Here is a 13462-nt window from a genome sequence, read left to right on the forward strand (position 1 = left end):
CGTAAGGAATTGTTAAAATTCTCAAGTGTTGTATTCTATTCGTTATGGTATGGGACATTGAAAACATATGAAAAAGACATCATAAGCTTGCTAAGGCAAAAGAGGAATTTGGAGTGCGGGCGCTTAGCAGTAAACTGAGATGTCAGACTCGGATACACATCTGACCGCGGCCTCTGCAGTACAGTAGAAGAGAACCCCTTTGTAATTACAATGTTTTTATGGCCTTCAAAAATTCCTATATTAATCTGGGCAGTATCCTTCAGTTATAATGAGATCACTGATTCATCCATTCTTACTGGCAAATTTGGGCAATTTATGGATTTTAATTTGTTTCACTCATATTTGTATCATTTTTTAGGCATCTCCAAAATACAATGCAAGGATGACTTCAACATTTTTTGCACGAAAGGTGGTACGACACTCTGTAATTATTTTTGCATATGCTGAAAAGTTGCTTGCTGCCATTTCTTGATGGATACAGTACTTTTGTATCCATCTCTTGGCACAGGCCAGAGTAAAGTGTAGCTTTCACCGAAGTTCCAGTCTCATCCATGGCTGTGACAATATGGAAGCTGCTGGGGTATGGGTGGTGCTGAGTAATGGCATTCAGAGCACGACTAGTGCATCTGAGTGTTATGAAAGGTGTTGCTCATAGGGTCAGTCGTGCTGCAATAGCACTTTCTGACCCAGTGAGGAAAGCAATGGCAAACTACCTCACTCCTCGTCTTGCCTAGTACGCCACATTTTGGTGCTGCCATTGGTTTTTGCTGTTTCCTTATAACCGCATAACCTTTGGTGGTGCTATTTGAGGATCCAACCAGCCTCTGGGCTGATGACCTAACAGACAGACATGCTGAAAAGCCCTTTCCAGTTTTATCATCGGCAACCACGCTACCTATAAACATCGACTGCAAATTCACTCCGGTCTTTTATAAGCCCTCTTAAAACTTGTGTAACACAATTCTAGTTTTTGTTCTGACCTGCACCTACTTTTGCTTGGTTTTGGAAGGCATCATAACCCTGTAAAAAAATGTTTTTGGATATGCTGCTAAGGACTGTACATTCTTCATAATCCCCATTAAGTTCTCATCAATCTGAACACAGAGTACACATGGGAGATAAAATAACTTTGCAGTTGCTTTGAATATCTTGCCAGCTCACATAATACAGCCTTCTGCTGCTTACGTCCTGAAAATACTGCATGGCTTCACTGGCATCACTCATATTTTTGTATTCAACAAGGTTTGAAAGGTATTCTCATGTATAGACAGCTAAAACAGGAACTTTAAATACATCTGCTTTTGTTTCTGCATATTTCCAGAATTTTTTTTGGGTCACACTTACATATTCATTGAGGTTGGTGAGGTAGAGGGGCTCAAACCGACAGATAATATCTAGTTTATGGGCCCAGCATTAAACATAGTCATTTGAAATTAAACTCTTAAGAGTGTAAATACACTCAGTTATGTACTGAACGCTGTCAGAATATATACCTGCAATGTTTCTGTACTGTATTGAGTATTTCATAGTGGCACTCATGTGAATAAGAATTTTGCTGAACTGTAACTGAAGCCACAATAGTTTAGATTGCAAATCATATATTGGAAGCTCACAAAGCAGAATGATGAAGATGACTTGTCTGTTACTGTTCGTTGTTTCATCACATTGGTTTAGCAATGGATTAGCTATTTCTTGTCTTTATCAGATTCTTCCAATTTTCCATACTCTGCCTTCACATGTTGAATGTAATTCCTCCAGCATATATTTGCCTGTGAAAGGTCTCCAGCACCTGCAGAGAGAAATGTGGACACTTGATGACATTATTTGTAAATATACAGTAGAATCTTGATAATTCGAAATCGGTTAATTCAAAATCTCGCCTAATTCGAAGCAGCTCTCGTTCCCTGAAACATGAGGTACATTTTTTGCATGTTATTTAAATCGTTTAATTTGAAATACGGATAATTCGTAATTCGAAGAACAATGTCGGTCTCGTTACCGAAATTCAGAATTTAAATTCGAAGCTGCCTTTATATTTTGAAAAAAATAGTATTCTACAGAGTAATTTAAATTCAAAATTTCTCTACGTTATGAAGGAACGCGTCTTCCGGAACGTGAAGGGGTAACTTTGTGCACTTTCACCTACGTCGGCGTGTCTACAGTGTGCTTCATATCTGCTGTGTTCGAGCGGAATCGTAATATTATTTTGTATTTGGCTTTTTTAGGAATGCCACAATATCGCGTAGCAGGCAGTGTGCGGAGAGGTAGAATCCGCAAACACTGGGAATACCGACGGTTATTAGATCAAAAATTAGATGTATGGCTTTTCAGGCGTTTGCTCTATTAAACAGTGTTTCGTCTTAGGTCTGACACTAGACTCATCAGAGCAAACGCTTGAAAAGCCATACATCTAATTTTTGATCTGATTTTTGATATGCTCTATTGGTGGAAAAATATCTAATTCCCTCCATGGGAACTTAGAATTTCCATTTTGAATTGCTAGGCGGGCATTAATTCCATTGTGGAGTTTTATCTCCCATATGCAGTTATCAGACTGTGCCTCTTATAATGGGCTTCTGATAAGTTCACCTGCATACACCCCAGCGTCAGTGGGTAGGGTACTGAAGGTTGGCGAAAAAGCGTGGTATCAATTCGTACGCACCAAACAATATTGTCAATGCCGATGAAACTGCATTGTTTGTTTGTTTTATGTTTTTAAATGCTGACGCCAATCGGACTTGTGGTTTTAAAGGAGAGAATTGCCAGCTGGGAAATGTACTGTGTTGCTATGCAGTGCACACTGCACACAGAAGCGAGAGACTGCCTTCCCCTGTCATACGAAAGTTCGAAAAGCCACGATGTTTTAAGGACGTCAGGCACTTTCCATACCAGTTCAAGGCATCTAAAAATGCAGATAGTACAGTAATCCAAAAGATAAAGCATTTGCACAGGGGAGCCAGCATAACTTTTCTTGTCTTTGAATCATGTTTTTCCTCCTTTCGTTGCGTGGGGTTATGTTTGTCATTGTTTTATACAAGAGCATTATTTGAATAATGTAAATGCACCTTGTTGGATAAATTTCTGAAAGTGTTTTCCATGGTATTTGAACTGAGAATCAAGGTGATTGCATGCATTAATGGGTCTTAGAAGTGCCATGGCGGGTAATCGTATAAGTATAGTCACTGTACTGTTGTTGTAATGTGGACGCAAGCGAGAGACTTTCTCCCCTCGTCATAGGAAAGTTCAATAAGCCACGATGTTTTAAGGGCATCGGGTATATTCCGTGCAAGCACAAGGCATCTAAAATGCATACAGTACAGTAATCTAATGAATAAAGCACTTGCCAGTATAGATTTCTCCTAGTCTTTAAATCACGTTTTCTTTCTTTTGATTTCATTGTGTCAGGTTATGTTTGCCGGCGAGTTATCTAAGTGCATTATTTGAATACTGTAAATGCACCTTGTTGCATACATTTTGGAAATGGTTTTTTCCATGACATTTGAGAGCTTTAAACTGTGAATCAAGGTTAATTGCATGCAGTAGTGGGTCATAGAATATATTGTGACGCCACAAGGGTTGGCATATCCGAAGTACGTGTTGGCGGTTAATACAAAATCACGTAATATGAAATCAGATTTTTGCGTCCCAACGACTTCGAATTAACGAGGTTTACTGTATATGCCTACATGTGTGATGCGTACCGACAGGCTAGGACTGCTTGTTAGTGATCAAGACCAGTTTGAGGCATTATCTGCTACAGGCGAGACCTGTTGCCAGCACCACCTCAACAGAAAGACCTCGCCTCACAGATCAAGCCTCTTGTAAGGAAAGCATAGAGTGGACAAAGGCACTCCTGGAGAAATTTATTGAAATGTCGGAATTGTAATCAAGCGTTCCTCAGGTGGTATGCTTTGCCGCATTACAGTAACCTCTTTCTTGAGCTTAGAAGCTACAATACCTACAATAAATAAGCTATAACAAATTATTATGTATATGTATTACACATCAAACATTTAACAAAATAACGAGAAAATCCATACATGCTTACTTAACAGCGTATCGTAATCCTTCTGGTCCATTCGCAAATAATTCTTATAATTGTCCAGCTCATTTTCTCTCGGTTGATTATCAGGCACATGTGACTAAAGCTGTCTGGCTCTCGTATCCATAATTTGATCCATTTTGATCGATTTTTCTTTTTGCATGATTTAACATACAGCGAAATGCACATTCCAGCATACGCAACAGCAAATTTTCTTCTCCTCTGGACACTGTCTGCTTCGATGTCCATCGCACAGTTCTGAGTATGGCAGATCCATCGGCAAGGATTTCAAACAAGTTTGAAAGGCCAGCGGATGAGGCTTGGCCTGTCGAGAACTCGGGGATCATACCATTAACGGGAGGGTCTGGAGCCGTAGGCCTGGTCCCTGAAGGTCATGCCTGACAGGCGGCCCGTCGGATCTGGCCCCAAAGGCAAGATCTGCCAAAAAGTCTTTCCGTGTATGGCTAGCTATTGCCAGCAATCGTTTCGTGGGTACAGTCCTACTTACTATACTTCATAGGTAATAAATTTCATATTAATCCGTATTGAAGAGCAATATAGTGCAAAACAAAAGCTAAAGGTTTCCATCTATTCAGTACTGTTTGTTGTAACCTTAAAAAAGTTACATATATTTGTTGAAACTAGTTTGGTCTTACCAGAGACCATCATCAGTCAAAATCAATTCTTTTTTTTTTTACAAGTTGCTTTATGTCGCACAGACATAGATAGGTCTTATGGCGACGAGGAAGGGGGCTTGTAGTGGGAAGGAAATGGCTCTGGCCTTAGTTAAGATGAAAATGGGAAACCACGGAAAACCATCTTCAGGGCTGCCGACAGTGGGGTTCGAACCCACTATCTGCCGAATACTGGATACCGGCTGCACTTAAGCGACTGCAGCTATTGACCTCGGTAAAATCAATGTTAAGGCAAGGCATGAATATAGATAAAATATATGAAGCAAACATGAAATTCCTCGTAAGATGTATATTATTTAATGCAACACCTTGTATTAAAAAACTGGGTTATATGAAGGAGTTATATCATGTTCAAAATCATGCTTTCACGTCTCTGCACAATATTTAAAATAAAAATTTTACCGTTGGTCTTTAGAGCTATTGTTGAGAGTGAAGGAGAATTTCCTGTTATGTATGTTTATCAGGAACTCAAGGGAGACTTCATTAGTTAGTCGGAACATAGAAAAAATGAGGAACTCTTCTCAGAAGGACTCTTAAGGTTTCACTTTACTTTGTCCTGCCTGCTGGCTCTCCAGAAATGTGTGCGCGTGTTTTTTTTTTTTTTTTTTTTTAAATATATTCAGGAATCATTCAAGAAGAACACTTTCGCACTGCAAGATATGTAGTTAAGGTTATTTTTAATATGTATAACTTTTGTTTTCTCAACGATTCATTTGTTTCTATATTCGTCCCTGTTTTTATCTCCTTATAAGATGTGTATTGTTTAATGTAACGCCTTGTGTAATATAAATGCCTACATCTTGCCTATTTCCCACATTTTGGCTGATGATGACGCAAACACAGCGTCGAAACTAGTTCCAAGTGCAAATACATGTTATAAATAAATATAACATTTTTGTATTGAAAAGGTGGACCGTTTTAAGTTTTTCCTAACATCCTTTCTCAGTTCAATACGGACAAAATGAAATTCCTATGTTTAAATAGTTTTGGTAAACCGAGATAATACATTCTGTGGTGAATACAGAAGTGAGTGTTATCAGAGTTTTGGAAATCTCAGGTAACAGCAAAAGTAACAGACGTTGGTGAATATGGGCCTGACATATGAAATGATACTGGAGAGTGTTGCTAGAATGAAAGAGGACAGGGAAAACCAGAGTACCCAGAGGAAAAACCTGTCCTGGCTCCACTTTGTTCAGTGCAAATTTCCTGTAGAGTGACTGGGATTTGACCCACGGAACCCAGCGGTGAGAAGCCAGTGCACTGCTGCTTCAGCCTCGGAGCACACAAACTTCAATTTACGAAATGAAAAAAAAAAATCTTAAATTTTACATTTAGATATTTTGGCATTTCAGTAGTTTTCATTTTTCATCTCTTCAGTGTTTCTAGCACTCGGCACTTCAATATTTGAGAATTTTCTGATTCGCTGTCACTTTTCTCGGATCCACCACTGTTACTATCACCACCGGCACCAAATAATTCTTCAAAATCTGAAGTTTCTGACTCACTTTCATTATCACTTCTGTTCAGAATATCTGATAAATCACCGCTAGCTGACAGCTGCCTTCCACTCGCCATGCTACTCATCCACTCTCCTTGGATAGACCAGATACAATGGGGAGTAACTTTTCAAGATCCATTATAATGCTAACTGTTAGAGATAAACAAACGCAATTACCATTGTGAGAGGGAGCAACTCTTCCTTTAGTGGTATATAATATGGTAGTTCCATCTCGGGAAGAACGTCTAAAATATGCGCTCAAAGCTACTCATGCTTGGCTTCACGGGTGCGAGCCGTCAAGCTATGTCTTGATATAGATGTTGATTCCTGCAGGCAGGCATCAATTTTTTGGTAATGAGACAAAGTGTCTCATAATGCATTGGCACTGCCAGTGGCTCCAAGTAGCCTACGCAGTGGCCTCCACTGTATGCACTAGATATGCATCTTGATGTGCTTTTTACCAACTGATGAGCCTAACATAGCACACGGGGGCGATACGCTGGCAACCAGGAATGAGTTCGCTGAAAAATTTATAATGTGCAATAATGGACCTTTTATGTTGGTATTAAGCTATATCTTTTCAAGGTCGATTGTAATGCGAACTGTTCATATAATCTAACATAATCACTATTGTGAGAAAGAGTAAACTCTTCCTCTTTATGATAGTATATAATATGTTCATGCCAGCACCACCTAGAGAATAAGGCCTGGCAATAGGATTTGTGACGTCATGCGCGTGGGCCCAGCGCGAGTGGATAGTAGATGAAGCTAATTCCTTACGATGATTGAAAAATATGCTGGTTAAATTACATTCTACGAATATTCTTTCTCGTAGCACGCATATCGGAAGTAAAATGAGTAATATACCGTAATATTTAGTGAAGAACAATTAAAAATGCAAAATAGAATAGAATTCAGTTTTTTAAAGAGTCTTAATACTGAACAACTTTAATAATATGCCTATATGGCACTTTCTTTCATATATTTAAGAGTAAAAAATGACCAGTTCCTTTTACAAAACTGAACTTGCTGATGAAAGATAAAAGATAAAAAACAACATGTAAGTACAGCAAAATCTATTAAGTAAAAATAACAGCATATAAACTACCGTACTTACAGTATATTAGTTGCAGTCCAGGAACATACAAGCTGTAATGCTCAGTGTTGTCGGTGATGAAAACAGGTAAACATTTTTTTACAATAGAAGCCTAACATAAATTAAGCTGATGAAGATCTCACAGAATTTGGCTGTTATTCAAAGAGAATGAGCACAGAACATGCCAACAGTAGTTTGTTCATCAAGTCATCAAAATTATATTCGCATTCCCTAGTGGATATAAATGTACTCATATTATTTTGGACCCTGATTCAAATAACCAGAACAGGGGGGAAAATTAAAATTAAATGGGAAATAAAATAACTTATTAAAATGTATGAACTTAAATTTGAAGAGTAGCATGCCAGTTCTGAGAACATTTGAACTGACCTTCACCCAGACACTTTCTGAAATTGTTTTCAATTTAACTTCACTAGGTTGCTTAAAATTGAAATGGACATGAAGTGAACGTGGTATAAGAAAATATAAAAGGACATCTCTATGAACAGTAATTGTTAAAGTCCTAAGAAACCATATTAAGAACTTGCATCCCTGCCATTACATTAATAAAATTGTAGCAGAACACACACTGAACTACTCATTTCATGCTTTATGAACCAGCTGCATTGTATAGATATGACACACATGAGATCAGTTAAGTAATGAATGCCCAATTTTTCACAGATACATGCTACAATCATTACATGCAATAATAAAAACCTGGAAGGAGTACTTTCTCCAAGAGAAAATTCATAACCAGGGATTGAATAGGTTATAATGCTGGAAGAGGAAATTCATCATTGAATTCATAATTCTACTGAAGGAACTTACAGTGATTAACCCTGAATTCAGAGTTTACACATTCCCTTTCAATGGAATTAATACAGGTTCATCATCTCATTAATTAATAATGGTAATGTACTCAAAAAATAAGAAAGCCTCAGCCCCTCAGCTCACCATGGACAAAAGGAAAGGATGGTTAATTATTTGGTAGGATATGTGCCACCAAGGTAATGACCCCTATTTGTTAAATGACGAAATACCTGTTTAACATAAAAGGTGCCCTCTCAAATGTAACATCACTCCTAAAACATTTAGACCAAATTAGAATGCATTCACCTAGATATAAATGCACCCATCTATTAATTCATGTCACCACTTACTTCACAGTACTATGTCATGTCTTAGATATATCTGGTTGATTTTAATATAAAATAAATAGCACACAAGGAGACAGTGAAAATCATTGAGTGAATGTAATTTACAATAATTATATAGAACCTAACATAATTGCAATAAACACAATAACATTGCTGTCAAGCCTGAACTAAAAATATTAACCCACACTAAAGAGGTATATTCCCTCATGCGATATAATAAATAGAACTGTCTCACTTGCAGTTAAGGGTCCAGCACAGTAAGAATACTTGAAAGCCAATACCTTACATGCCTTCATAATGTATAACTTTTGCCAGAATATCACTGTACCCACAACAGTAGTCCTATAAAGTAATGTGAATACTCAGCACATCCCAAACTAACTGTAATAACTGGTAAATTCAATACAGCAAATACTTAAATCAGTAAGATATAAATCACACCGAGAAATCTACTATTTCATTTATAAATAGCAAATATATTAGAGACCTATCCATAAACCTTTTCCAAGCCTTGGATTAGATAAAGGTCCAGTCAATAATTTCCCATTACTCTCATCATACATGCTGGTTGTCCATTCAACCTCATGAGTTTTGAAATGAAGCTCGCACACCTACAACACAGAACACACACTGAATGTTCTCTGCTTTACGTCCCACTAACTACTTTTTAAGGTCTTCGGAGACGCCGAGGTGCCGGAATTTAGTCCCGCAGGAGTTCTTTTACGTGCCAGTAAATCCTACAACACAGGGCTCCATTTCAAGGCCCCTTCCACAGCTTAAGCCATTGAATGATTTTAATCAGATATAATACACTAATAACTAAGACTTACGTTTGCATTTTTGGAAGGAACAAAATTATCTCGGCGAATAGCTCTTAACCACTTAGCTCTCTCCGAGTCATCAGTTGGAAACGAGAAAACACTCACTTTAGGGCCAGTGCGACAATCGCCCTTTCAATTTGGAACACTGCATTTCTGAGGTATCGTTATTCATAATTTAAAAAACCATGATCGCAATTCACAGCAACATACCATTAAAAATAAACTCAGTTCTAACCCCATGTAGCGGCTATGCCGGCACTTTGAACACAATTTATTAATATTAACAATTTATAAGTACTAACACCGTAACTGAACTTGAACTAATGGGAATATTAAGCAAGTGTTAACACACAAGACTCTATTAAGATTAATATAATTGATGAAAAACACACACAACAGGGAAACGCGTCCTAATACACCAAGCGGCATCAAGCTAACTGAGCTACTGGCATGGGCCCACGCAAACATACCTCATCAACTACTCTCATTCGTGTTGCCAAGCCTTGTTCTCTAGGAGGTGCTGTCCGTGCTATCTCTCAGTGAACGTCTGAACTATGTGCACAGAGCTACTCGTGCTTGGCTGCATGACTGCGAGCCGTCAAGCTACGTTACATCCCACAAACAATTGCAGGCTGGGAGCCATCAGTGTATGCCAATTAGTTAATCTTCATTTTGTGCATTTTGTCACTTTCCTCAAATAAGTAATAGGAAGATGTGCTGAGGATTGGTCCACAAACAGTGAGATCTTACGGCCTTCCTTTCACTCCCATTTTGGTGTTCATGCTTTGAAGCCAGTCTTCAAAAACTTTCATAGTGACCCAGGATTTCTTGTTGTTGATATATATTGTGGGGAATGTGCAATGTTTTTAAACAACGCGACTTTGAAAATTTGCTGATTGTCAGTGGAGGCAGCTCATCACTGTTGGCGCTCAACAGAACTTTTGCGTGTTGTTTGCTTTGTTTCCTGCCATAACAGTTTCCTCCATTTGTGCCATTTGAGTGACATTATATGACCAGGTATTAAGTTAAAAAAGAGGCCTGTCTCGCCCGCATTGGAAATGTCCTTGAGGAGCGAATCGAGATGTCAGTTCTTTCAGACGGATCTCTTTTCAATCTTGCGCAGTCTCTTAGACATTTCTGCTTTTCCCACACACATTGCGACTGCCGATACCATGCCTAACCTTAAATTTGTGTTGCCAGCCTGATGAAGCACTAAAATCTTCTACATCAAGGCCGATTGCCAGTTCTCTTGCCTTTTTGCAAAGGTGAAGGTCAGCCGCATGTTTTCATGATTCGATATTATGTATACAAGCAGCCACATCATGTACAGGAAGCTAAGTCACACCCGACCACAAAGAGATTAGCCATTCAGAGAAAGTTTTCAAAACGGGAGGAGCTGAAATAAAAGTTTTGAATTGTAGACACACACTCTCTCTTTAGTGATATTAGAAATTTAAGAAAGAGATCCTTATTTTATGTTTTTTTTGTTTTCATATAATTTTAATAATTGTATTTAATTGACAAGTCTTTTATTTTAATTATAACTTATTTATAGTAATGTAATTTTAAACATTTCATGTAGATGACATTTCTTGTATTTTAATTACAACTTGTTTAAAGTGTGCTGTGAGGAGATATGGTATCAAGTCCGCAAAATTGTTTGGTTGCTGATGAAGAGAACAACTGAGGTTATGAAAACGTGTGGCATTTTATTAACATAGATTAAATAACTTTTTATGGTATTGACAAGGTGGACATACATACCAGTCATTGTTAGTGGTGTATTAAATCACCGCCCATCTCGGCATGAGCGTTTGCGGTATTCTTTTCAGCACCGAAATATGTACTTCGGCCATGGTACAAACGTATGCTTGTTACCAGCTGGCACTAACGCAAACCATTGGCCACGATCTGTCCACATGAGTCCTTACATAATAGCATCTCATGGAGTTGGTGATATGAACGTATCCTTCCATTCTTTCCAAACAGCGTGCCCTGTGTTAATCCGTGATTCATCAGTGTAAAAAAAAAAAAAAAAAAAATTGTTCCTTCCCTCATCTTGGTATCAGTTACTTATGGTGCCAAGATATGTCCTATTGTTTTTGATCACATGAGCTGAATTTCCTTTCTTTTTGTATCTGAAACCCATTTCTTTCTGCGAACGATACATGGTTGTTCTTTTGAAATCAGGAAGATCTTAATCATTATTCATAGTCAGTAGCACTAGCTGCAATGTTGGAGGTTGGTTGCCCTTATGCTTCACACCACTACAAACAAAAAAATCATTGAACTTGAGTGAGCTGCTGTCTTTCTGCAGTGCTTCATATTCTCTTGTAACTGGAGAAGCTAAGTGGCTGCTGATGCACTGTAAATAGTCCTCTCAGGAAAGCCTGTTGCTGCAGTAGTTTAAATCTCCCAGCTGAGACTTTTACCTGGATTCTTTCAAGAAAAATGATTAGGTACATTATGCACAGTTTGCTTTTGTTTCTTCCTAAGTACCTGCCCCTGTTTATTTTCATGAACTGCCATAACACAATTCGCTGCTTTTATATATATTTTTTAAATCGTACACCTATGCTAATTAATAACATTCAACACAAGACAAGTGTGCACTGATATAAAAGCTAAAAAAAAAAAAAGGTAGAAGCAATAATAGACGACTTCTCTACAATAGTAATAAGCTGCTGGCGATTCACAGAGTAACGGATTATGCAGTACACGTACCAGAGCAACATAGGAGGAAAATTAAATAAGACAACAAAGCGATGGTTGTTCCTACCATTGTGCTTCCTCCCTATGAATGTATTTATGAAGTAGAAAATGTTTAGTTACTTTAATAGACCACAGGCCAAAAATACTGGTTTTTTCTTAATAGATTGTAAAGTGCATTTTAATATTCCTTTATCATGAGTAATTATGGGTGTCTAAGAGGGGGTGTGTTCACTCCTTGTTTTCTTAACATACAATGATCTATGGTTGTTATAACTTGACTATTGAGGATGTTTCTTGAACATTAGACACAAAGAAACTGAGGCTCATTGTAATGCAGGCAGAAGGGATGTACTATGGGAGAATAGAGGAATGTTTCTCAAAATGTGTTAATAATGATAGTATACTTATTGTAGAAATGAGGAAATTTAGCATGTTGTTTTCTTGTAAAATATGTTTTTTTCTTGTGTAATCCCTTTAGACAAGTTCCCTTATTTTGTGAATAACATTTGGTTGTCTTCTTGCAGACCTAAAGTGTTCAGACCACCTCCACCTTTAAAGGATATGGAATTTGTGATTGTTGGTAAGACGAAGAAGGGCAAAGCAGAATTGAAAGAAGAAATTAAAAAACTGGGAGGCAAGGTTGTTTCCAAGGTGCATGAAAAGCTTGCAGCTGTTATCTCCAACCCAGGTAAATGATGGAATATTTTACTCCCTCCATATTCTACATTTTGCTCCCTCCATATTCTTCATTACCAGTATTTTCCTGGTCATTGTTCCAGCTGTTGCATGTCCGTTACCTTTATCTAGTAAATAAGATATGCTGTATATGGTGCAGCAAATGTAGGATGAGAATAAATCCACTCAGTGTTGATGCCTGCTCTTGTGATGAAGCAGAAACAAGCTTGCCAGAGTTAATAAGAAATTGCTTTAGAGGAACTGGGGTTGATGAAGAAAAAGCCCATCTATTAGAAGATGTGGAGATTTGTCTTTGTCCCCTCTTTCTATTGCTCTGTCTTCCCCATCCTATTGTGTGTTCCTTATCTTGTTCCTGTATCTCAGTATATGCCTTAACCCCTTGAGCCAGTTCGACTCACACTGTATAGAACGTCTAGTGCACAACACAAGGTTCGAACCTTCATATCACATTAATCGATCATCCTAAGTGCACATCCTTTGCTAATTTAAATCTCCAAGTGTATCCCCTGTCTGCTATCTGTGGTTCATTATTGGAAGTGCCGGAAATCTGATCAAAGTCTAGCTGTGCGCGCTGAATGCAAATGCTGAAGTTTCCGATCTTTTATATGGTAGAAATTAAGTCCCAGGAGTGATTCGGAAGAAGGGACCATCCAGGCCACATCAAGCTTACAGTGGGTGTGTTATGACTTGAACGGTGTGAGTACTATGTGTAAAATTCCATTTGTTGGTCAACCAGGGCTTC

General features: G+C 38.1%; 1 protein-coding gene across 1 annotated transcript in view; it reads left to right on the forward strand.

Annotated features, from left to right (window-relative positions):
* Parp1 (Poly-(ADP-ribose) polymerase) overlaps nucleotides 1-13462 on the forward strand; it is a 271411-nt gene that overhangs the window by 129885 nt on the left and 128064 nt on the right. Inside the window, exon 8 of the mRNA XM_067134916.2 lies at nucleotides 12549-12712. Coding sequence (XP_066991017.2) covers nucleotides 12549-12712 — 164 coding nt within the window. The remainder of the gene's footprint in view (nucleotides 1-12548; nucleotides 12713-13462) is intronic.

This window comes from Anabrus simplex, chromosome 1 (genome assembly GCF_040414725.1).
Source record: "Anabrus simplex isolate iqAnaSimp1 chromosome 1, ASM4041472v1, whole genome shotgun sequence".
Classification (NCBI taxonomy): Eukaryota; Metazoa; Arthropoda; class Insecta; order Orthoptera; family Tettigoniidae; genus Anabrus; species Anabrus simplex.